We start from the raw sequence: 26,096 nt of genomic DNA on the forward strand, positions 1-26,096 counted from the left end.
TATCTCCGGAACTAATTGGAATTTTCTCTATTTTAAAATGGCTTTAAAGTAAGCATCAAAATGCGCACCTTTGCCTGTATTAATCTAGCAGTCCCTTTCGAATTTGGTTGATCCTGTATATACCGCGTGCTTTTTCCTGAAGAAACCAGGTAAAAAATGCCTTTTTCATTTCAGGATACCCGCTAACTTTGACTGCTTCCGGGTCCAGAGTCCGAAGGCGCAATAAATTCTCTGATATATCCTTTCTTCTTCCCTATTCAGAAACCGTGAATTTTCCGACATCATATTTGCCAGCAATAGATTTATTTATTTATTCTTTCTGACTTTGGTTGCAAATTTAAAGTAACGTGCTTTCTTTTAGAGATTGCTACACTCTAAGTATTATTATTAAACTCGAAATTTGAGATATCTCGGTTAGAATAAAACTAGAGGCTTGTGGATTGCCGGTCATGGTGCTACTTTTTTGTGAAACGAAAGATGCCGTTAAGAGAATTTTCTTATTCCATTGCGTTTCTGAGCTACATGACGATTTTAGAAATTTCGATATTTGCGGCTTTCCCTTAATAGTTAAGCTATCGAAAAAATATGAGATTTTTCTACGTTGAATCCAATGAAGTAGCTACCCTTTTCAATTTTTTGAAATCATAACATAAAGTGGTGTTTTTTTAAATGGGACACCCTGTATATTTTTTCGTCATTGTATTGCATCCTCTAAGGGCTTTCCGAGAATATGTAACACTTTACCTTACGTTTTTAATTTTAGTTGTTATAGTGCAATTTTTCTTATTCTAATTCTAGTTCTAATTTGATATTTTAAACTGAATATTGCTTCGGCCATTTTATAAAGGAATTTGATTTGTTGTTTAAGTTTAAACAGTATAAATTTAAGTTAGTTCATAATTTGAGAATTTTGTCATTGGTATTTACAAATTATCAGCTGAGGTAATGATTTCTATAGGAAAATTATCTGTCCCAGGAAAACGAACATATTGTATGTCCTCGGGAGCAACAAGGCAGATTCGGCTTTAGTATTTCGTGTTTTATTTTAGGAAGTAATATAACATATTACCAGAAATATGCGAAGAAGTTCCGTTAGCTCAGCTAAACAGTGTGTTTTTTCAACAGGACGGAGCTAGTGCGTATAATTCTGAAATCCATATCTAGACAATAATTTTCCTAGTCACTGGATTTGCACACGCGGTCCAAAAAGATGGCCACCCAGGTCTCCCGACTTATCAGTATGTGATAACTTCTTATTTGGCTACTTTCAAAATCTGTGAAACGCCACTGAAAGGGAATTAAGAAATGTGAAATCCCACCCATTATATTACTTTACGGAGAACAAGAAAAATATGCCAAAACTGCATTCACTATAATGGAAGTCAATTTGAGCAGTTTCTTTAGCTGTAAAGTTAGATTTGCGTTTAGAATTATTTTCAGTTTTTAAAGTAATGCAAATTTAAATTAAATTTGCTATAGCAAAGTTGATAACACGGATGATTTGATTAAATTTAATTTAATTTAATTTTTAATTTAGATAATAATTAAAATCAATTATTAAATAAAATATTTAACAATAATAATAATCATAATTTATTTGCATTTCATGACCTCCTATAAGAAGTCATATTAAAATATTATAATAATGAATATGAAGTAAAATTATACAGGGTGTCCCGTTTAAAAATACAAAACTTTATATCATAATTCAGAAAATTAAAAAAAAAACTGAAAAAGTCACGTATTCCATTGGATTCTACGTAAAAAGTAGGCGTGTTTTAGTGGTAACTACAGAAAATTTTCGTGGTTCAAAAAAATACTATTTAGGGAGAGTTGTAGAGGGGTGTTCAAAGCTGAAGGCATTTTGACTGTACACGCTTTAAATATTTATGAAGCTTTGATATTCTGTTTTGACAATGAAAAGACTTCGAGCTGCAGATATTTCACAGATATAATTCCAGAACCTTAAATATAAATTACGCAATTCTCCATTTAACCTTAACTGAAAGAAGTTCGTATTAGTGGTACCTGAGATGGTATAACAAATTACCAAATAAAGTAAGAGCAATTGCAAATTTAAAAATCTTTAAATGTACTATAAAAAAATAACTAACAGATTTAGAACCTTACTTTGTAGAAGACTTTGTTCTGTAGTATTTGATTACTGTTTTATTAATACAATGTAGGTTATTGAAATTTGTAATAAAATCTACTACCTTTTCCTGTGTTAACGATGGTTCCCTTTGTATTTGGTAGGATATTTTCATGTTATTCATTTGTAGTACAATGTGAAATAAAGTTGATTATTATTGTATTATGTTATAAAGTTTAGTAACGAGAGCATTATTCCGCCATTGGTAGCGTTGAACTTTATCGGTTAACACGAGGAAACGTCAATTTTTTACTCCCACAGGTCACTGTAATACCATTTACAAAGCTTCTGGATTCTTCCTGCGTCGGTTGTTGTTGAATCGAACTCGCTGACGTTTCACCAATCGTCCTGTTGGCTTCTTCGTATTTCCTTTCATTTAGTTAAAATAACATTACATTAGATCCACAGGATATTCTGGTTAGCTTTAACGTTGAAATTCTCTTTACTAAGGTCCCTATTTCTGAAACTCTCAACATCATTTCAGATATATTAAATTCCGGGAATCTGCAACCAAACCTTCTCACCTTAATCGAAAAATGCTTGACAACATATTTTATAACGGTCAAATTTTTGCACAAACGTCTGGAACTTATGCAAGCCTTCGATATCTTCCATCAAACCAAAGTTATGGGAACGTTACGTTGATGATACTTCTATTATTTGGCCTCATGGTCAAGAATCTCTACTATATTTTCTTGGCCACTTAATCTTTATACACCTTAACATACATTTTACCATTGAATTATAAACTAATAATAATCTCCCATCTTTAGATATTCTTATCAATAGAAAATCAGACCTAACATTGGGTCATTCTGTTTACAGAAAACCTACGCACACAGACCGATACATTAATGCATGGTTTATATCACCCTCCGACCCGAAAATCATCGTTTATAACTCTCTTATTTACAGAGCCGTAAAACTATCTCAGGCCACTTCACCACAACTTTCCCAAGATAATGAGTCCGCAACAACACCACACTTGCCACTGTTGTCCTTCCTTACATTTAAAACATCACCGACCATATATCAAAAGTTCATAAATAGAAGATCAAAACCACTTGTACAAAAATATCTCAACATCTTTGATCCGTCAAAGATAAAATTCCGTTTGAGATTCCATGCATATGCAGAAAGAATACATACATACATACAAAGAACGTGAAAGAGCTAATAGAACAGAAACTCATCAGTTGCCGAATACAATCAGGAAATCGCCTTTAAACAAGAGATAAAAACCACGCCAAGATGAGAGACGCAAAAAGTCCCTCGTCTGTAAGCAAGAAAGAAGAAGAAGAAGAAGAAGACTCATAAATAATTTTCAAATGCGGCTTTCCTTTCCGCGCAACCCCCTTGATAACCGCAGTGACGGCGGAATGGGAGACCAATTTTTTTTCGTTCACCGGTCGCTCCAATGTTTGATTAGTTTATCGCGTTTGTCAATTTCGTAGAACGATCGTTCGAAAGTCGGAAGAAATGCAACGGTATTTTTCAACGGTTTCCGTTGAAGCGGCGCGGCGCCCGACGTTTTGTCCGCCGCCTCAGGCGGCTACATTTTTCAACCCGGGGTGCGCACGCGCCGCACCTTCGCAGCGGTACCGCCGACGCTCCACCATTTTTTTGTGCATCCGAGTGCCTAGTGCACCGTAGTAGGTGTCGGTTACCGCGATGCGCGTTTTCACGGTGGGGCGGTACACTAGAAAATTTCGTGCGCCTTCCTCCATTTCCCGCCATTGACGTGAGTGCATTTTCGCTAATAAGATTTGCCAGTGTCGCCGATATCACGTGAGTAGTTTTTTTTTAATGACATTTGCGCCGGTAATCAGGAGTCCTTCGGACCGTTGCTCGTATGTTATTAGTTTAATTTCTTTTAATTGTGCGCGATGCGTTTATATAGTTGTCGATGCGGGATCGCGATGCAAATAATAAAAATAATAATTGATGCAATCCAAGGTAGAATGCATAATACAGTTGTCAGTCAGTCATATTTAGATTTGATGGATGGATTTGAACAGTAAAAATATGAAACAAATTCGTTAAAAAATGAGGTCTTTTTCGTAGTCAACAGAAAATATACAGGGTTAGTAGATTTTCGAATTATGCTTCAAATTTCACGCACAATTCCTGCATATCATATATAGTAGATACGATTTGTGATGGCATAGTCGGCAATAAAACGCTACACAGAATAAAATAAATTGTTCATCTTGTTTCCACTTATACTTCAACATATGTTGTTCCACCCTAAATGTCTATCTGATCAAGGCAAGTTTGTAGTTACGTTGAAACATCTTCATCAATCAGAGCCAAAATTGGAACTGCTACTACCATAAACTGACCCCTCGTCTACATTAATTATATCAATTATATTTTCTGTATGTGTTGTACTACTGATCCAATTTTCTTTGGTAACTGTCTGCAGATAGTACTGCAGCATCATCGTACCTCACTTATTATTTTTATAAAAATTATTTTACGCTGAGCCCACATCAACTCTATGGCATTAAATGTACAATGGTAAGGGGGCAATCTTAAAACTTGATAAGCCACTTCAGCAATTATTTCGTCTGTAGCATGCGGTAAGTTGGTTTTGTAATTTTTGACAATTTTTAACATTTTGGACCATCTTGTGGGTAATTAATTCGCTTACTGCGCAGCCAATTGATAATTTCTTCGTTTCTTGTTTTGTATTCGGTATATTTTTAGTCAAGAATGATATAGTGCATTGTTCATAATAATTCAAGACGGCCTTTCGAGTTTCGGCAGCAGTTTTCGAAAAATGCGCCGCTGTTTTTTAGTGGAAACTACTGTTATGATTACGGTAGTTGGTGCTATCCCTGTCGAGTGTACGACACAGGGGCTTAATAGGCAAAGGTAGACACTGGTTGGTAAATGGGTGGGTTTTATTATTCTTAGTATACGAGTGGAAGCAGGTAAAATACTGAGGCACCTTCTCTCTTGGTTTTATGACAGAGTCTGCCATCACAAATCGCACCGACTATACCTATCTCTTGCAACAAATAGGTAATACTATTGAAGTAGGCAAAAAGAAATACTAAAATAGTAGAACAATAATTAAATCAATAAAATTAAATCTACATTTTGTTTAAAAAACTGCTAGATGAGTTTTCGAGCAGTTTAACAGTTACATAAGAATATGAATTCTGAGATATAGCTTTGTACATTTTTGGTATCTCATATATATTGTCAAATATCCCGAGTATCCAGTTTTGAGCATCTTATGTAAAAAGTTTTTGTCTGTCGGCAATATTAATTCTTTGTTTTTCACTTACATGGTGTTTGGGTTTTAGATTGAATATGAAATTGCTCTTTTTGTATACACACCTTTTGGTAGTTTGGCTTTAGTGTCCAAAATCCAAACAAGGACCAAATGCAAAATTTTAATAGTCTGTGCGATACAAGTCGAAGAGCTTGAGACAATGATTTTTTTAACTTTCTGTTCTTTCTGTTTTTATATAAGTTCCTTAAATTACAATAACCTTTTTGTATAATTTTAGGATCATGATTCTTGAACCTTAATTTATTATCCAAAATAACACTCAAATTTTTGCATTCGAAAACAAACCGCTATTTTAACATTATTGATTGAAATGTCAAGCAGCTTACTAGCCCAATCTTTAAATGGCCGACTTATTTAAACTTTAATTTAACTTGTTTAAAACTTCTGCAGCCTTATACCCCGTGAAACTTGCATATAATTAGGTGTCATCCGAAGTGAAGATAACAGAGAATTAAGAGAAGAGGCGCACTTAAATGAAACGCAAAAAAATTTAGTTTTAAATTTTATTGGATATGGAGACAAAACGAGAACTCTAGAAGAAGTTTGTAATTTGTTTGTTTCAAAATTTTCAGAAAGACCCATTACATTAAGTAAAATTGAGAGAAAATTTTTAGCAAGAGGGCTTGTCAAACTATTTTATTAGGTGTTGAAAATGCCCACCATTAACTTCTGACAATATGATAATCGGTTTAATGACCCTTACAAAACATTGCCCAGGATATTTTCATTAATTGGCCTTATTTCGTATCTAATTCTGATTTTTAAATCACCTCAATTTTGTGGTTTTTCTTCATACGCTTTTAATTTTAAATATCCCTAGAGGAAAAAACCACTGGAGATCTTGCAGTCCCTTCCAGTCAGTCCACTGTCCAGGAAATACTGTAAATATTCACGTACTTGTTGAGCAAAATGGATCGGAGCACCATGCTGTTGAAAAAATTGTAAATATAGGGTGTGATTTCCTCTCATCCGTCGGTGATTGTACTTCAATACCTACAATTTTTCTTACTTACTGTATCATTTAAACAAAGCGTGGCTTCATCATTGAAGTATCCGAAGATGAAAAAATGGATTTAACTTGCACATTTGCATCATAGTTTCACAAAACTGTAGTCTGCAGTCGGGATCTTACACGCAAAGTTAACATCATTGTTCGAAACTGCTTCAGAAGATGCATGCAACTTTTTTAATCTTGTGTTCTCATTAGTTTTTGTATTCTGTGGCCGTAGATGATCTTGTGGCGGCATGTTGTTTCTATAAATTTTCCCTCGATTTTACTCACTGTGGATCTTGTTATGGGTCTTTCTCGATATTTTGAGTTAAACACATTGCGAACATCCTCGTGAGTTCTGATTTTGCCTTCATATCCAATAAAAATTAAAATTTCAATTCTCTGGATTTCATTAATGGATTTGCACGCACCTTTAAAAACCGTCATTCTCCTAAACCATATATACCGTGGATAACAGACAACATTAAAGTACTTATAAATACCCGAAATAAAATCAAATATAAAAGAACTGAAAATGTCGAAATGTGATTTTGAACAATACAAAAGTCTCAGAAATTTTACAAGTATGACAATTAAAAAAGAAAAAAAAGGCCTATATGCAACATGTGTTAAATCGTAGCTCGAAAGAAGTGTGGAAATCTTTAAAAAATCTTAATATTATTAGCACAAAGGAAAAATCAAATATTCCACCTCAACTCCGTAACATTAATGAAATCAATAGGTACTTCCTTAATTCAATCCCGGTGTCACCCACCTCTAGTACGGATATCATATCGGACTATTATCATAACCCAATTGTCTTGACTGGTTCGAAGCTGAAATTTTGTCCTATCACAGAGACTGATGCGTCGAAATTTTTAACATTAAACATTAAGTCCAGAGCAGTCGGAGCAGATGGTTTATATGTGAACTTTCTAATCTTTTGTTGTCCATTTATTCTTAATATATCTGCCACATCGTTAATTTTTGCATCAATAATTCCATTTTTCCTTCCACGTGGAAGATCGCACATATTGTGCCTCTTTCTAAAACTGAAAGTCCCACAAGTTATAGTGAATTACGCCCTATTAGCATTTTGTCTGTAGTTCCCAAAATTCTAGAAAATGTCATTAAAACGCAACTGATTGATCATTTGGAGAAAAATAGTATTCTTCCTGAAAATCAGTCTGGCTTCAGGAATGGGCACAGTTGTGCAAATGCTCTCCTAAACGCCACTGATAAACGACCAAGCCAAATGTACCATCTTGGTCATGTTGGATTACTCTAAGGCGTTTGATACCTTGAATCACCAACTATTCTAAAATTCATAGGGATTGATGAGGGTGCTGTCGAATTTATGGAGAACTACTTACAAGGTCGTACACAAAAAGTGGTTCTAAATGGACAGCAATCAGACTGCCGTGCATAATATCTGGGGTGCCTCAATTTTATACTGTATATATACGTCCGCGTTTCCGTAATTTTATACAGCATTGCAAAACCCAAATGTATGCAGATGATGCACAAGTTTATTACTCATTTTCGGGAGATAAAATTTTGGAAAGCTGTCAAATCATAAATAATGATCTACAAATCGATAAGAGGATGTCCCTAGAACATTCACTCCATCTAAATCCAAAAAAATCTATAGCAATGTTCTTTGGTAGGCCCGTGGATGTTGATCGATTATCACAAATATCGAATGTGTGCATTCCTCTGAAAACGGAGGCAAAAAACCTTGGGCTTATGTTCGAGAGTAAGCTAAGATTTATTGGTCACGTTACACAATGTATTAAAGAATCCATTGCTCACTTAAAATGCTGATATGATTCTAAAAATATTTTAGATCAATCATTAAAAAATTGTGTTTGTGATTCGATAGTTTTATCTTCTTTTAACCACTGCGATGTCGTCTATGGCCCATGTCTGACAGCGACTGCCTCAGAACGGATTCAATAAATCCAGAAATACTCTCTAAGATCCATTTTTGGGATTAAACGCGGCAGGCCTGTTAGTCATAAACTGAAGGGAGTCTAATGGCTTAATATGAAAAATCAACGATATCTCCATAAATGTAATCTTCATCACAAAATTATAAGATTGAAGTCTCGACGCTATCTTTTCAAAAAAAAACACGAACGTTCACAATTTAAATTTAAGATTTAAAGGCCTGTTCACTTCTCCATTCCACACCTCTGGATCTTTTTAAAAGATCCTTTACATATGACATGGCTAAAACATAGAATGCATTGGATCAGTCTCTTAAATTGCTAAACAATACTTTTTCCACACACCTGCGTGAAGTATTATTATCATTAAATATTTAAGTAATGTCTACTGTAAACTATTTCCAACGTGCAAGTCCCTCTATTTGCACAGATCGTACTAGGAATGTATCTATTTATTTTTTATATGTATTTTTCCTGCCTATCGCTGCTACCTTCTTAGGATAGGTTTAAAAACGGAGGCACAAAATATCTTATTTTGTTCATCCTTTTCATTGAATAAAATTATTATTATTATTATTATTATTATTATTATTATTATTATTATTATTTAGATGCGTCATATTCACTTTCTGACCGAAATGTAATTGTAACAATTTAAGAATCAGAAATATATTAACTACTTACAAATTCATTTCGAAATTAAATTTCTGTTTTTTATTCTTTTGTTCATAAAAAGTAAGAGAGATGGAAAAAACAGAAATGGATTTTAAAAAATTACTATTTAAAAAAATAATCGGGTATCGACATCTACTTTTTGAGCTACCATGTATATTTTCTATTTACTTAAAAAAATACGCAAGAAACAATTTTGATTGACGTGTGCTTACTCAGTATTTTTCAGTTTCAATATTTTTAAAAATATCGCGAATGGTCTGAGTACGAAGGAGGAGATCCCATTCAAAAATATTCTTCCTGCGAATCGTCTGGAAAAGTTAGGATAGTTGAAAAGTATCTCAAAAAACATAGATTAATGCCGTGAAAATAATGATATTGGGCCAAATATGCCTTAGTAAAATTTCTATTATTAGTGAGATGCAGGTGTTAAACTTAAGTTCTCTAACTTATTATTTCTCTATCTCTCAAGCAGTTTTTCAAATATCGACATGAGAACTTTGATTCGGGAATTTTTCAAATTGGCGAACACAATAACATTTCATTTTTTCACATAATATGTAGAGGGTGCTAGTTAGACCCTAAGCAAAATAAGTTTCAATCCATCCTAAGGAACTCACTTGAACTAACATTGATTTTTCTAAAATTAATTGTTCACTTAAATTTTGCTTTTGTTTTATAGTTCTGTTATATAATAGGAATAATAATTATAATATTAATAGTTTATTTGCTGCAATGGTAGTTCATTACCATTAACACTAATTTCAAGTTTATAGTAAAAATTTAATTGATTTTAGTTAGTTAGTTAGCCAAATTTTCCTTAATTTGTGTAAAAGTGTATAATATTATATTCTCTATGTTATATTATATTATTATATATTACCTTAAAGGACAACTGTTCATAATAATAATTAAATATAAAGAGAAAAAATATTTAAATACACCCATTTATAAAGTTTTTCAATTGTTCGGGATATTGCCTAATAAAAAATACAAAATGTTAAAATTGCTAAAATTAAAAAGACATATAAAGACCTAACCCAAATTTTAGAAAAAAAAAGATAAAAAATTTACATTAAATATATATAAATATGGTATAATTACAATATATGATATTATCACAATAACAGAAATAAAAACAAAAGCAAGTAGCAGACTGTTAGAACCGAGTGATTATTAATGTATGAACAATATTGTAACGCCATTGTGTTAAAATATACATCTTTCAGTAATGTAAAGAATGTAAAATTCTGTACATCTACACAGAGGAGAATGCCATAGATTAATCGAAAGCATATTTTTTGATCGCTCTGTATTTTGTGCCTGTTACTTCGCGACAAAAGATGCTGGTGGGGACAAATATGTTTAAGGTTGGAATAAAAATATAGTTTTGATAGTTTTTTGCAGCTCGCGAACACGAACAAATACAATTTGGAAAAAAAAGTGAATTTTCATTGCGCGGACATTACACATATTATTAACCTGAACTTTGGTATTCAGTTACACAGCCTTGATGTCGATTTGTTATTTAAAGTACTTGGAAGAGAAACGTTTAAAAAATTTGAAAAAACTAAACGAAATTTGATGATGCGGTTTTGTCTCCTAAGTTGTATCCGTTTCCGGTTTGAACGCGAAATTGCCGCCGAGAGACGTAATAATGTAAACTTCGATTGCCTATACGTTTGTTCCTATTAAGCGGTCATATTTTTTTCTAGTACCTGCGTGTGCGCGTTCGCAATACTTGTGTATCGTTTTCAGCTTAATCCTTATTTTGTAGTTACGATAAGACGCGAGTGTTTAATCGCCTAATCCGGAAACTTTTTTCGAGATAAACGTTTGTGACGTGAAAATACTGCTGAAGATTGCTTCGGATCGAATTGCCATATATAGTTTAGCCGAAATTTCTGCCGCATCTGCTAAACGCATTTTCAAAATTTCAAATAAGTTTGCTATACCGGGTTAATAAAAAGTATCGGAACGCGGAAATATTTCTAAAACTGTTTTTTTTTTAAACATGCATAAATCTGACAACATTGCTCTACAGGTACTGAATTTTATCGTTCCAGCATTGGCAGTTTTGGAGATATGAGTTCCCTTACTTTTTAGCGAAAAATCGGCATTGCCGTACTTCAGTAATTTAAAGAAACAAATTTTGGAATTTTGCAAAAATAAATCGGGCAATCCATTTAAAATAACAAAATTATGACGTGTACCGTAAAAGTTGTAAGTCTGACAACGTTGCTGATAGCATTTTTAAATTCTACATATTCAAAAACCCCCAGTATTGAAATTTATCGTTCCAACTTTCTCAGCCTTGGTTAGTTTTGGTTTGGTTAGTTTTTACTAACTCTGTATGCTACGGAAACAAAATGGCCATTAGAATATATCGCGTGATTCCCTTATTAATATCAAAAAACTTTATTCTAAATACCATAACGCTTATCCCACCGTCTCACTGTCCGTCTAAAAATAGTTTCAAATATACAGTGTGTTTTAAAATACAAAAATACAAATATGGAAATTTTATTCCTTCATCATATTAAAAATGATCTTTAAGGTGGTCCAATGCATTACTGAGAGTTTAATGAAGTGATATTTCTTACAGAAGTTTTTTTTTAATTCGAAATGAAAACTAATTTCTTTGATTTTTGACATGGAACGCTCGGTATTTAACTACTTTAATAGGTTTGGTTTCTCTTTACCTATCGATTCAAAATTCTCGGCTATATTCGTTTTCATTAATCATTTTCAAAAATACGTTAGCTTATCGCTATCTAGGGAATTTAAAAATAAAGGATTGTTGTAAAATTAGTCTATATACGTATGATGTTTCTAATCTGTCTAGGGAATCTTGTTATGCTGTTCGTTCACTAGTTTTGACATAGTATCTAGTGTTAACTTTTTATTTCGACATGCGAAGTCGGTAACGTAAGCAAAGCTATAGTATTTTTCAAACTAATCAAGATGGCGAATGCGGAAAAACAGTTGAATATTTATCGCAATAAATCAGCAAAACTATTTTTTTTATGGTACACTCTGTAAATTTTTTAATCCAGCCTGTACAGAAAATAAAAGTTTCTATTAGATTGGCCTGAAATTAGTTATAACCGATTTTTTTTCAACATTTAGTCTAATTTATGTTTTAAAACGGAGTTTTATATCATCAAATCGTAGCCAGCTTACTAAAAAGAAACATGGGAATCAATATTATAAGTATATATATTTGATTAAATGCGACATTCTGATTTATTCCGAGGTATTCAAAGGTTTTTCTGCATTCACCATCTTAATCAGATAATCTAAGTGCCCAAAAATTGTTGTTAGCACGAAAACTAAAGTGAGACACTATATACTACATAGTGCGTTTTAATGTTTAGTTTTAAAGCTTTTCTACCGCCATATTCAGAAATTGTAGAAAGTATACAGAATTTGTCAACCAACCCTCTCATTAAAAATGTATTGAAATGTAATTTAGAAACGTCTCTCAATTTTTGAGGTTAAGGTGGCCACGTGTAGTTTTTTCGTAAAATATTTTCAACGTCCTGTCACTTCCGGTTGAGCCTACTTGCTGATTTTAATAAATTAAAATTATGCATTAAAAAATATGCATTATCAAAGTTGGTTAAACGGGGTTAATTTTGTTTTCAAGTTCAAATATTTCAAAAACGGTTAGACATAGATATAGGACGTTGAACATAAAATATGTATAAAATTTCACACAGTAATAATATATGCGGTGTTACATTTGAAATAAGAAATAAGCAACTTCCGGTTGAACCGGAAGCGACAGGTCGTTGAAAATATTTTTAAAAAGAACATTTGGCACTTAACTTAATTCTAAAAATTGAAAGGCGAAACCCTGTATAGTATGGCATATAGGTAAGTACGAATATTTTCCGTAATTTGCGGTAGATAACATTTTCCTTTTCCGTTATAAGTGTGAAAACCCACATGTGGGTATTATTCAATTTATTCACCAGGTGCTTGCTGGTATTACCGCTAACGTGATACTATTTATAAGGGTAAGACAACATCGGACATCGGACTTAAAGCCTTGAAGCAAAAGAAGAAGAATATCGCGACATTTTTTGTGAAAAAATGCTCCAGTAGGCATTGAAAGCTCTGCTGGAAGTCCTTGCGGTTCAGGTGGTTTGTTTTTTTGACAGACTGACAGAGTGCCTTCATTAAATTCTGGTGATATTTGTGTATTACCCTCGTTCCCCTTCGTTTTCTTTCAGTTTTTTGGTTTATATTTACTTTGCAAGACGTTTTTTGTCTTATGAATCGAATCAGCTTCCATGCCTTTTGTCACCTACGCGTCAATTCTTTCCCACGTTTCTTTTTGGTTGTTCCTTATCATCTCTCTATAATAATTTTGTTTTTGTATGTATACTTTGCTATCATTTACAATCAATGTTGGTTCTAAACCATTTGTAGTAAGCTTACTGCTTAATCCATTTTTGACATTCTTACTCCGTGCCTAGCTTTGTGTTCCAAGAGTATCAAATATTCTATTACTTATCATAGTTATGAAGTATGATTTCCAGTGTAAGATCGATCGATCCTGTTTATCTTGGTTTAGCCAATTATGGTTAGCCTTGGTTAGTTCTTATACTTAATTCATGTATGCAATCAAGAAATATTTGCATCCAACTATTTTACCTTTACCGATTATTGATTTCTTTAAGTTGTAAGAATGTCGTTTAATGGGTCATAGATAATTAAAGTAATCATGAGCTGTATTGTCTATTATTATTTTTAATTCACTAAGAACCTGTGGCAACAAATTTATATGATTTATGTCGACTTAAGTAAAAACAATATTTTATTGGCTTCAAACTCCAATTATGGAGAAAAATGCGTCAACTTGAAGTCTTGAATCTAATGCTTGAAAGGTAAATTGAGAGAAGCATGTCAAATTACTAAGGATACTACGTTTATTATAGAAACTTATAAATACCATGGTGAACTCCTGAAAGCCCTCACAAATGGTGATAATATATATAACATCCTATAGTGCCAGATTTCACGGTTATTTCAGTTTTTAAACATTGGGGTTATCACTAGCCTCCTTGCTATTAGAAAAACAATGTGATTTAAGTACAAGAGTAAAAAGACAAGACAAAAAACAAGGTATTATATCAGAACATTTTATTTTTTGATCTTTTCACTGCTTGAAGAAATGCCTAGATTCCACAGAGTGACTTACCCCAGCTAGACCAGCGAGTACAACACTAAACAATTATCAAAAAAGTTAGCTATTTCAGGACTGGAATACTGACGGGCGTTATCTTGGAGCGTGTCAGTGTTTAGGTCCTAATATTCGAATGTAATCCGTTGTACTGTACTTTTATAAACTTTTCCGTAAGATAAAACAGGGATGATTAGCGTTGAGTAACCTATTAGTTCTGGAAAACTAAAAAAAGGGAACTTGTTCATCGTTGATAACAGATGATAAACTATATCTTTTAAGATGTTTTGCAAGTTCAGGGTTTGCTATATCTACCGTAAATCAATGGCAACATTGGAATCTCAAATAGAACGCCCCTGTCAGTACATTTTTGGATTCTTCTTATAATTTTTGATATTTTTCATATAGTACCTATACCTAATTTCTGTTTTCACAATATTGGTTGTTAAAAATTAGCCGTTTTCCAACTTTAACCAGCCCCAAATTCCAAAATACTCAAATTGGAGCAAAATGGTTGGCACATGAATTGTTTGTAAGCTTTCTAATGACTCCAATTAAAAATTTGACATTATTTGATAGCTTATGAAAAACTAAGATGAGAATATAAAAACCGTTTACAGCCTGTCAAAGTGGCAAAATGGCCACTTTTCAACTGCCATTTTCTCAGTTGAAATTAATTATGGGAAGTACCATATGAAAATATCAAGAATTTTAAGGAGAATCCAAAAATGTGCTAATATCATGGGTGTTCCATTTGAAATTCCAACATTGCATATTTTGGAATAGTATATTATGCAACAAGTGCGGTAAACGGCATTTGACTCACGAGTTTATTTGACACGAGCGGAGCGCAGCAGAGCGAGTGCTTAACAAACGAGTGACTTAAAAAGTTTACCGAACGTGTTGCATACTATACCTTCTCTACGACCGTTAGTTTTTGGGTCCATTTTCGCAAAATAAAACGAAAAAAAAAAACAAACGTCACAATTGACAGCGTGGGTAATATCTCCGAAAAGATCCTATTGCTCCCTGACCCGTGCGGTGAAATCCCGGAAATGTCCGAAGTGGCTCGAATTCGTGAGAAACGAAACTGACGTGGTAAAGTGACACTTCCCGCATGCTAGATCGGTGTATAATTAGGCATTTTACAGACGGCAGCAGAAAAATATAGTTTATCGCCTGAATTCGTAGAAAATTTGGCCGTGTACCAAATTTGAACAAGTTCCCTTTTTTAGTTCTTCAGAACTTTTAATAGGCCACTCAGCATGAATCACCATGTATATACATGCTATAAAGATCCATTGTACTCTGGTACTAGATCCAGAATAAAAGTTTTCAATGAGATTTATACCGATTTTCTTGTATCTAAAGGTCTTCGATAAAGTTTATTTAAAATATAACTTTTGCTTTAAGTAAGTGACGTTGTTAGAAATATGGGGGACACACTGCATTTTGCAGACGATCAGGCTATTATGGCCGAAGACGTAGACGATACTTACCACATGATCCGAAAGTTAGACGAAGGATATCGAGAATGGGGTGTAACCATCAATACCACCAGAACTAAGTACATAGTCATAAATGATGAAAACAGAGATCTAGCGCTGAACAGTGGAATTATAAGTGCGGTTGATGGGAGTAACATTCACAACATCTGGTTCCAGTGACGTGAATATTAAACAGCGAATTAGGTCAGTTACGTGCCAACAACCAAATTGGGTTCTCTGAAGTCAACAGATCAGGCCTAACGTGAAAAGGCGAATTTACAAACCACAGAATGAGGAGATCAAGAATTGAATGGAAGTTACTAAATCCAATGGACACCACAGCTAAAGACCTAAAATGGTGGGGTCATGTTCACCCAATGATAGATGAAAGGTGGTTTATAAAAATGCTAAACTGAGTGTCATCTCAAAGAAGAAAAATTGAGAGGCAGAAGACCTGGAAATAGTGTTTTGCAATTGAAATGCAGCAAAGAGGCTTCCAAGACGGATATTGGGAGGACAAGGGACATTGGAAACTAAGATGCGAGAAAAGACGATAGTGTTGGTGGAAATTATAGTTTCCTATTTCCATTTCAGGTGTAAACCAGGCTGTACATGCAAAATCGAGAATACAGTATAAAATTCAATAGAATATGTCACATGCTGTGTGAATATCATAAATAAGTCAGACAAACCCTATTCAAGCATACAATTATACAGATTCGGAAAATTAGCTGTTCTACAGTTATGTTATTAATAGATAGAATCTGTTTTTTCTTTATATTTTTTTATTGTCAGTGAGATTTAAGTGTGGAATGGTGATTATCCTCCTGCACCTTTCACCTCTCTAGAAGCTGTACAACTTATATTAGAAGAGTCCAGAATTTTACCATAATAATCGTTTCCCTATGGCGTTAATAGTTTTATTGACGGGATGCTCGCTTTTGCTTGTGCTATTTGTTTATTAGTCATTGACACTCCTTGAGTCCCTGTTTTCTTTTTAATTATCTCAATGTAAATATATACAGTGAACGGCTGAAATATGGAACAAATTCATTTAAAAATCAGGTATTGGATTTATAGAAAAATACTGGCACACATCCATTAATTTTTGCAGAAAACAAAAATTAGACAGAGTGGGTTAAAAAGTAGATGTAGATACTAAGTTTCTTTTTTTTTAATGGAACGCCTTTTTTTAAAATCCATTTTCTAATTTTCATATGTCATACCCTATAGCTATATCATACTTTTTATGAATAAAATTGAGAGAATGAGATCGTCCAAATATTAATGAGAACACGAGTTGAGGATAATCCCCATTGTGCATCTTTTGAAATAGCTCCAACTAATGATATTATACAATGAACTACTTTGCTTGTATTTAGCGTTGTTACTGGTCAACTGACCACTTTTTAATTGACTAGTCAAATTTTTTTTTAAATAATATCTTGCAATTGTAGAGTGTTATCTATCATTATTTAATAATAATATGTATTTTATAATAAATCGTGATGTATAATTTACCTATAACCCCCTTCAAGAAACATCCGAACACGATACTTCGCGATTTGGAGAATCCCAATGATAATTTGGTTCTCAGAACGACGCGACGGCGACGTAACGCGCAATATAAATAAATTTAAAAAAATAAATATACATTTAATGGCATTTTTAAAATTATTTAGGTCAATTGACTGGTCAATAAACACAAAAACAATTACCGGTCAATCCCACAACCCTACGTGTATTAAAAGAAGAATAGTATCATTCGTACAAGATTACGTTACTACAGGAAATGAACCAAGATGATCCCGACCGCAGACTATACTTTAATGACAATGAAATGTGCAGTTTAAATCCATGTTTTTCATTGTCAGGTACTGTTTATTGATGAAGTTATGTTGTGTCTAAATGGTACGGTAAACAATCAAAGTTATAGGTAATAAAGTACAAATAATCCCTGAAGGAGGAGGGAAAATCAAACACAACATCCTCAAAAAATATATATTTGGACAGGGATTTTGAATAACAAAATTATTAGACCGTATTTCTTCGATCAAAATATTACCGGAGCCCAATATTTATAATTTCTTCAAGATGATTTAATTCCTACTCTCGGACTTTCTTTCCCAAATTCTAATTAGCCTGATATGCCAGGTAGACAGATTTCGTTTGAATAGGATCGTGATGCGCCCCATTTTGTTCGACAAGTGCATGAATATTGGAAGAATAAGATCAATAGATATCAGATAGATATTTCATATCAGAACTGTATAAGGAAAAAACACAAAATTGATTTAAAATTTAGAATTAGGTGCGATATGCACATTAATCAAAATATCATGAGTAATGTTTTGGAAGGGATTTTAAATCGATTACCATATTGTCAAGAAGTTTATCTCAGGCATTTTAAGCACCTCACAAAATAATGTCGGCTTACTCACTGTGGATCTTGTAATGAGTCTTTCTGGACATTTTGCGTTAAACAAATTACAAACTTCTTGAGTTCTCGCGTTGTCTTTATATTCAATAAAAATTAAAAGTTCCATTCTCTGCACTTGATTTAGATGCGCCATATTCACTTTCTTTGAAAAAAAAAGGAACTTGGTATCGACATCTACTTTCTGAGCCACTCTGTAAATTCTCTATTTACTGCAAGCAATCCGAAAAAAAAAAGATCGACGTGTGCAAGCACTTTTCTTAAAATCCAATACCTGATTCACTGTATTCATGTATATTTTCGTATCTGTAAGTTCTGCTTTCTACCTTAGATTTAGATCTATAAAAATTCGGAGGCACTGGTCTGGGTCCTTGGGCATTTTTAGTATTTCTTTCTTTGGCATGTAAGAGGGGTTATAATTTCGAATTTTGCAGCCTGTCTTAGGACTTTATCGAAGCAATTTCGGAGATACGTTTTTACATGGACTTTTTTCATATAAGGTGATTTTTAATTAACTTTTAGAATTTGTTACCGAGAACCCGGTTCTATAATTCAACATATGTCTGCATTGTTATTTATTGGTTTGAAGGAATTGTTTCGCGTTTAGTAAACAGCGATACGCAAAGTTATTATTCGTAATCGTAAGCTATTGTTAACATCGCATGGTGCCAATTATTATTGGTTCGTTTGTTTCAAAGCAAAGAGTTCGCGGAATATAGCACTGTACCGGCTGCGCACCTGAAAAGTTAAACTCTCGGTATATTCACGCGCAATAACAGTTATGGGCCATAAAACAAAACAGAAACGAATAAAATATTTTATTTCGCGTCCCAGAAGAAGCATTGTTTACATACTACATGTTATGCGTTATTTCTTTTATATGGTGTAGATTTTTCTAACCTATAATCATTAATACTTTCACGCGCAACCGTAATACTTGTTTGCTGTTATGGCGTAGAATCAGCAGATAAAAAATTCATGTAGTTGAATTTTCTTTCACAAAAAATTGCACCTCATTTTTCCTTAACTCTCGTCAATTGTCCCTTTGTAGAAGTTCTGCGAGAGCACGTTCTCTCGGACGAAGCCCTTAAGTTCCGCGTACGCTTTGTCCAAGTCCACGTTCATTATCACAGCATCGAAGTTCCCCCGCGTTAATCCGAATTTAATCTCGTCCATAGCTTTGGCAAGTCTCCGTTCCAAACTAGTTTCCGTTTCGGTTTTCCTCCTCACCAACCGCTCTCTGAGTTCCGCCAACGAAGGAGGCTGCACGAACACACTCCAAGATTTGATTTTCGTCTTTACTTGTTTCACGCCCTGCATGTCGATGTCCATCACGGGCACGCGACCCCTTTTCGCGATTTCCTCGATAGCCCTGAAACTGGTCCCGTAGTAGTTGCCGCTAAAAACAGCATGTTCCAAAAATTCGCCATTGTCGACGGCTTTCTTCATTGTTTCTTCGTCGGTGAAGTAGTAATGTTTGCCGTGAATTTCTCCCACGCGAGGTGATCGCGTGGTGTGACTCACAGTGAATCCGAACTTGTCGGGGAAATCTTCCATCAGTTTTTTGACCAGGGTACTTTTACCGACTCCAGACGGACCGCATATTATCAATGGACGCAGAACTAAATTGGGCATCGTCGCGAATCCTGCAAAAAAGAGGTAGTTAAAATCTGTCAAACGTCTCCGATCATTTTGTGTTGAATTTTTGACAATAGGTGTCAATTGTTACCTGTTTTGACGTTGAAAGCCCACACAAAGACTACTACCAATTTTCATGGTCTCTTATTGTGGAGTAATAATGACAGCGAAAATATGACAAAGACGACAAAGACGACAGTTCTTCAAAGAATTACACAATGAAAAAATCAGGTCCGTCATAATTTTTTCCTGCGTATTTTTGCAGCAAACAGATATTCATTTTCTTCACTGACAGAAAAGCAATTGTGACAATTTAAGAACTTTACTGGTACTTTGCTTTACAATTTACCGGTTCATTTCAAAATTAAATTTGTTTTTTTATTCTTTTGCTTATAAAAGATAGGTGAAATTTGATGCAGAATTCTAAAATGGATTACTTTTTACCCACCCTTTATGTTAAGTGTAAAAAATGCACTAGAAAAAATTATGATTTTTAAACGAATATAGAATATAGCCGTTCGCTGTATATTTGTTTGCAATGGCACAAATCAAAAACAATTAAATTTTAATCCAAAACAATTTCTAGAATGTAAAGGACACATTTCCTCCTATTTATTTACACCACCTTGTAAACAGTGTATGAACAAGTTTGCAGCTTGTTGGTATATTTACTATATTGTCCAAAAAGTTTTGAAAGAGACTGTTTGCACAAGAGTGTGAGGTTTGTGCAAAAGCCACAGGCTTCAAGTTGCACTTTCAATAGCAGTTATGAAAAAAAACTATTATTATTAATTCCTTTTTAAATTTAAGTTTTACATCACAAAAAAAAAATTGACAGGGTCACATGATTCTCGTCACCGGTGAAGAAACTTAAGGAAAAATTAGGTGTTGTGTAATTTTTTGTCAATTTTGAGCAAGTATAAGAAAAATATTTACTTAGGATCTGCCAAAAATGCAAATGAATGTCAGTTTTTCAATGGAACACGCTGTGTATCACTCTACATTTGATTGTCCCCCAAAATTATGTATTTTAGTAATAAAAAGAGGTATTGTAACAGTAACTAATCGGAAAGTTAATTAAAAGTGATCCATATTTCCATATTTTTTTAAACAACCTGTATAATGATTTTATTTTTTTAGTCAGCAGTTATTTTAGTTTAGGAAATAATTGACTTCTTTTTTCAGATATAGATATCGACATCCAGTTTTAACATTGCAAATTAACAAATGCATTTAACCTACGCTACGCTCCGCTTGTGCCAAATAGACTCGTCACTCAAATACTGGTGCATAATGTACTATTTCCATATGATTTGAACATTCTAAAGAACACAGTATCGATAAAGCATAAAGCTACAATTTGACGTTTAATTTTTAAGGACCTATTATCTACGTTTGATGTGTGCCGATTGACAGAACTGTTATTTTCAGTTTCCATTATTATTATTCTCAAAAATTAGATATTTTTCATTAATGCTTTTCTTAAATTGAATGATTGTACTAAGTTAAGTGAAAAACGTTTTCAGGTACCGAGTGCCCCAAAAAAATTGTAGGTCTAGTTATATAGGTACTGAAAAATACTATGTGGTGAAATTGTCACATACATGGACCAACAAAAAGTATATTTTTTCAATAGACATGAATGTATTTTTCGATTCCTCGTAAAATTCCAAGCAAAATTCATTTAATACGCTATTTATCTAAATTCAATCAAATGTTCGCGTTTGCGTTATCGAATAATGAAATATCATATTACTTAATCAAATATTTTATCAAAGAACTGTCAGAACGAGAAATATCGCACTAACAAGAACAAAAACAAATTGACTGGGCGATTAAATATAAATAAATATGTTCTGTCGGACCTTAGATTGAGATTTTCAATTTGTTGGCTATACTCATTAGAACGTATCTATTGGTGTCAAATCTGTGCAGTGTGCATTGCCGTATTTCTTGCGACGTTCGGAAAACCGTTCATTTTGTTAGTTTTAATTTTTTTGAAAATACTTAAAATAAAATAAATCTTCAATGACAGTTGAATAAAATACAAAAAACACAAATATAAAGGACACATGCAGTAAGATAAAAGCTATGCCGCGTTGCAAAAATTCAGCAGCAATTCACTATGATTTGTTAAAATAGACCATAAATTACGATAAAAGTTGAAGATGTTAGAACCCAAAATATCAGCTGTATTTTACGGAATTTCATAGTATTTGTATATTGTGCAAGCAGTTTATTAAACGCCATTGTGCGAACGAGTTTGATTTGGTACGAGCGGAGCGAGTGCTTTATAGACGAGCAAAAATTCATTCTGAAAGACGTGTGTGTTGACCGTCACACATGTGAAAATAACATAGGTAAAACCGAACTAAAAACATCCGATCGTTCCCTAAACCACTAAACTGCCAGAAAGGAAAAAGTGTGGAAACTAAAACTACCTTACGTGTAGTCAAAACTACAGAAAATTCAAAAAAACGGTTTATGGACTTTAAATTCCACCGAAATATCCACCAAAGCAAGAAAATTGCAAGTATTGAAATTAACATTTAGAGAATGACATCACTGCTCTGATGTCACTGTTGTTTGACATGTGCCAGACAAGGATAAGTTTGACGTCATTACGAATGGGTATAATTTTGTCTAAATAAGGCACCGGAACGTCTAAGATAACGACAAATTTTATCGCACTGTCGGTTTAACCTCAAGTGCGACAAAGTTACTTCGAGATTTTGACGGAAGGAAGCTAATTTTTTTTTTTTTTTGGTAAAAATAAATTAAGATTAACACAAAAACAAAAATTTTAAATGAATACATTCAAATACATCGTTTAACAGAAATAAGATGATATTTGTTTGGTCATTAAAATATACCCGCGGAGTAATTGCTTATGTTTAGTTTGCCTTGAAAACAATAACATTTAAGTGTATGTCAGAATCAAGAAATAGTTTTCCTTTTCGTTTTAAAATTTGCGATGATATGCACTGATCCACTGTATAACTGCGGAGAGAATGACAGTTTCAAGATTAAGGGAATTTCAATCGTTCCGAGAAGATGGTGGAAAATGCATTAAAAAGTCAACCCGTACGTGAAAACCGTGGAGCAACAAGAAAAACGACCTGCTATGAAGACAGGCGGATTGTTCAGACTTCTAAAAACGATCCATTTAAATCATAAACCACCACTAAAACTGAACTAGGGATAGAAATAAGTTCAAGGACAAGGTTTCAGTCAAGTAATCTGAATGGTAGAGCAGCAATAAAAATTCTGTTATCTTCAAACATCGTTTAAAGCTTGCCCAAGATGATTTGAATTAGAATGGTGAAATAGGAATTAAGAAATGGCGTAAAAATAAATTTAACAGGTTCTGATGGCAGGCGATATCTTGAAGACCTCCCAACGAAGAACTATTACCAAAACACACCATCAAAACTGTTGGGTAATCCAAATTTACTGGATAAAGATGGTTATGGACTAAAATGAGTATGTTCATATTTTTCACATCACGTTACCATTTGCAGAGGATCACGTGCTCTTAATATGCAAGTATCAACAGGATAATGATCCAAAACACACTTCTAGAACAGCGAAACAGTTTTTTGTGACAATGGTGCGGATTTCATACCCTTTCCAATCTCCAGAGCTCAATCCGATTTAGAATTTTTGGGCTTGTTTTAAAAATGTAGTTGACATGCAGAATGGAAAGCAATACCAGTAGAATTTTGTCAAAGGCTTATAAACTCTATGCCTAGAAGGTGCAATAAAGTTATTAAACATAAAGGTCACAAAACCAAGGCTCTATTTTTGTGGCCAGATCTTTTTATAGTTTTGAATTATTAATAATATTTTCCGTTACTAATCAAACGTTTGTAATGGAATTTGAAACTTAAATACGATACTGAATATTTATTCACCACAAAATATATTGAAATGGCTCTATTCCATTGATCACCCACTATTATATGTGTATGACAACAGCGTACCATTTCTAGTCCTTCTCTTTGATTCCAATAATCTCGGCATAGGGTTTAACTTATGCTACGATACAGTTTTTCGTTATCTGCATAGCTTTGAGTGCCTAGACTTACAAAGGAGTAAAAATAAAAAAGAGAAAAGTAAATATTACTGTAAAGGTCGTTATTTGGATGGATCCGTTCCAGTACCTTTTGGATACACTTGAAATTTAATAGCCTCAGATTAGAAAAAAAGTTATATTTATGCTCATATGTGCAAGATTTGGTTACAATATTGTAGTGTGTTTAATAAACGTTTCAATATCGTGAACATATCTTGGCTATTACAAGATTCGATCGTCCCCTCTTTTGAGGATAGAATATTTCTTTCTTCTAATCCTGTCTTCGAGAGGCGCAAAAAACACAATTCACATCAGAGTTCCTTCTAACTGAAATTTTAGTAAAATAGTAATAAAATGAAGAGTCGTGTCAAGTTCAACGTTGTATGCATTAATAAGAATTTTAAACAAGGAATTTTATTGCATTAACGAATAAGTACCATCATTATTAAATAAACTGCCTGACGTAAATACGCGTGTATTCGTGCTTGTCGGGTCTCGTCTGCATATAATGTTATTGCTTATCATCCCAAATCCGCAGTGGCTAAGAATAGGCTACTTGCATCTAATTTTTGTATTTACTAGAAATATTTATTAGTAGATTTAGAACTCACCTGCCAAATACTTTTGAAATACACTAACCCAGAATAATTTTACGCGCATTCTAAATTTGTAGCGACCTGGTTAAAGCGAGGTTAAAACACATAACCTATAAATTAACGCATAAGTCTTAGATAAAAGAGTTTAGGTTAGTTTAACAGCTCCTACTGGCTGATATTTAATGCATCCTGGAGTCACTAGGCGTTTTCGCGTGACGTCATATTTAAAATGTCATTAAAAAAGGTTTTATGATGCTTTGTTTTAAATTTGCAATTCACTGAATTTCCCACCAGTCTTTACTTCGCGCACAAGCCACCCTGTATAGCGTACCGAGATAATCAAATGGTTACATTTAAGCCTAATCTAACGTTTACGAGGAACCGCGTGTTTATAAACGCCAATAGCGCAAAAGTAAATATTTAACGACCATAATGTTCTAGATATAGGTATGTATAAGTTTAAAAAGAATGTCCTGTTTATATCCGACTACGATAATTCTTATCCAAACGGCTCGGTGGGTACGGGCTTTTATTTACATCGGGGACGTGAAAATGTTATCTCCAAAAGAAAAAAAAGATGGAATATTACTTTATTTAGCGCTTACTGTTTCGAATGTTAAATGTAACAACCTCTGGAATCATTTAGAAAAATTTCTCGCCCATTGTCGCACCCAATTTACAGCAAAAAAATATACTCAAGAGCTCAGATGAAGATTTTTCTAAAAAATTATTTGAAACAAATTTAAGGTAACGAAACAAAATATTGCTGGCGTCATATATATTATTCTTATTATTCTTGATTATATACAGAGTGGGTACATTCGGTTGTTTCTATTGTCTCGGAAACTATAAGAACTACCGAAAAATGGATGACGCATTTTCGATGGTTATTTTTTAGAGCAATGTTCTGGTAAATACCAGTTTGGTTTTCACGTCACAAAAGACGATGTTTACATACACTTTCTAAACTGTATAAAGAATTGAATTGCTCTTACCGTTTCTCCACTATTTTCTTTTGTTTATTTTTATTATATGGCAAAATTAATTCGTTCATAGCCAACTATGAGCCGTAATTAAACTAAGCTTTATGTTATAATAGAAAACTAAAATTGAAAATCTCTTCTACGCAAAAGAAGTTCTTGAAAGCGGTCACAATATATTGTAAAAGTGTTAAAAAGTGTTATGTAATGTATTTGTAATTAATAAAAATACATATCCTAAATTATAGTTACAAAATTTTAAAGATATGCAATTCCTGTCAATGTAGTAGCACAATCGTTTTTTAAGAGGCATGTTAGTAACATTAATAATTTAGTGCTTTAGTTACTAAAATTTGTGGAATATTTTTTATTTATTATCAGTAAGAAAAACTAATGCATCAATAAATATAAACATACACAACCATTGCAAATTTAGCTGCTAAAGTTTAAGGAATACTAAAATGTTGCCAAGATTATGGGAAATCAAAAACCACGACCTACTTGATTTAAGTTTTAGTGACATTCGTGCTATCATGTAGAATTAGCCGCTGTCACAACACGTATATGTCGACCATTCAGATGTATCATTTTTTTATTTTAAATGATTGTGCCCTTGCTCGGTCT

The 26,096-nt window shown here is 33.3% G+C and overlaps 2 protein-coding genes across 6 annotated transcripts in view; one reads left to right on the forward strand and one right to left on the reverse strand.

The window, feature by feature from the left end:
• Positions 1 to 26,096, forward strand: part of LOC132697686 (thyroid receptor-interacting protein 11-like) — a 72,471-nt gene that overhangs the window by 24,787 nt on the left and 21,588 nt on the right. The window lies entirely within an intron of this gene.
• Positions 19,014 to 26,096, reverse strand: part of LOC132697687 (uncharacterized) — a 29,550-nt gene continuing 22,467 nt past the window's right edge. For 3 of the 5 annotated variants that reach the window (XM_060663249.1, XM_060663247.1, XM_060663250.1), the window contains exon 2: positions 19,014 to 19,829. In XM_060663249.1, the coding sequence (XP_060519232.1) occupies positions 19,207 to 19,818 (612 nt within the window). In that variant the 5' untranslated portion in view covers positions 19,819 to 19,829 and the 3' untranslated portion in view covers positions 19,014 to 19,206. Of the gene's footprint in view, positions 19,830 to 19,912; positions 19,992 to 24,507; positions 25,170 to 26,096 lie in introns of those variants that run through there. The other 2 variants (XM_060663248.1, XM_060663252.1) reach the window with 2 other exon arrangements.

Source organism: Cylas formicarius, unplaced genomic scaffold (genome assembly GCF_029955315.1).
Source record: "Cylas formicarius isolate icCylForm1 unplaced genomic scaffold, icCylForm1.1 PGA_scaffold_2__14_contigs__length_35257938, whole genome shotgun sequence".
In the NCBI taxonomy this organism is placed as follows: domain Eukaryota; kingdom Metazoa; phylum Arthropoda; class Insecta; order Coleoptera; family Brentidae; genus Cylas; species Cylas formicarius.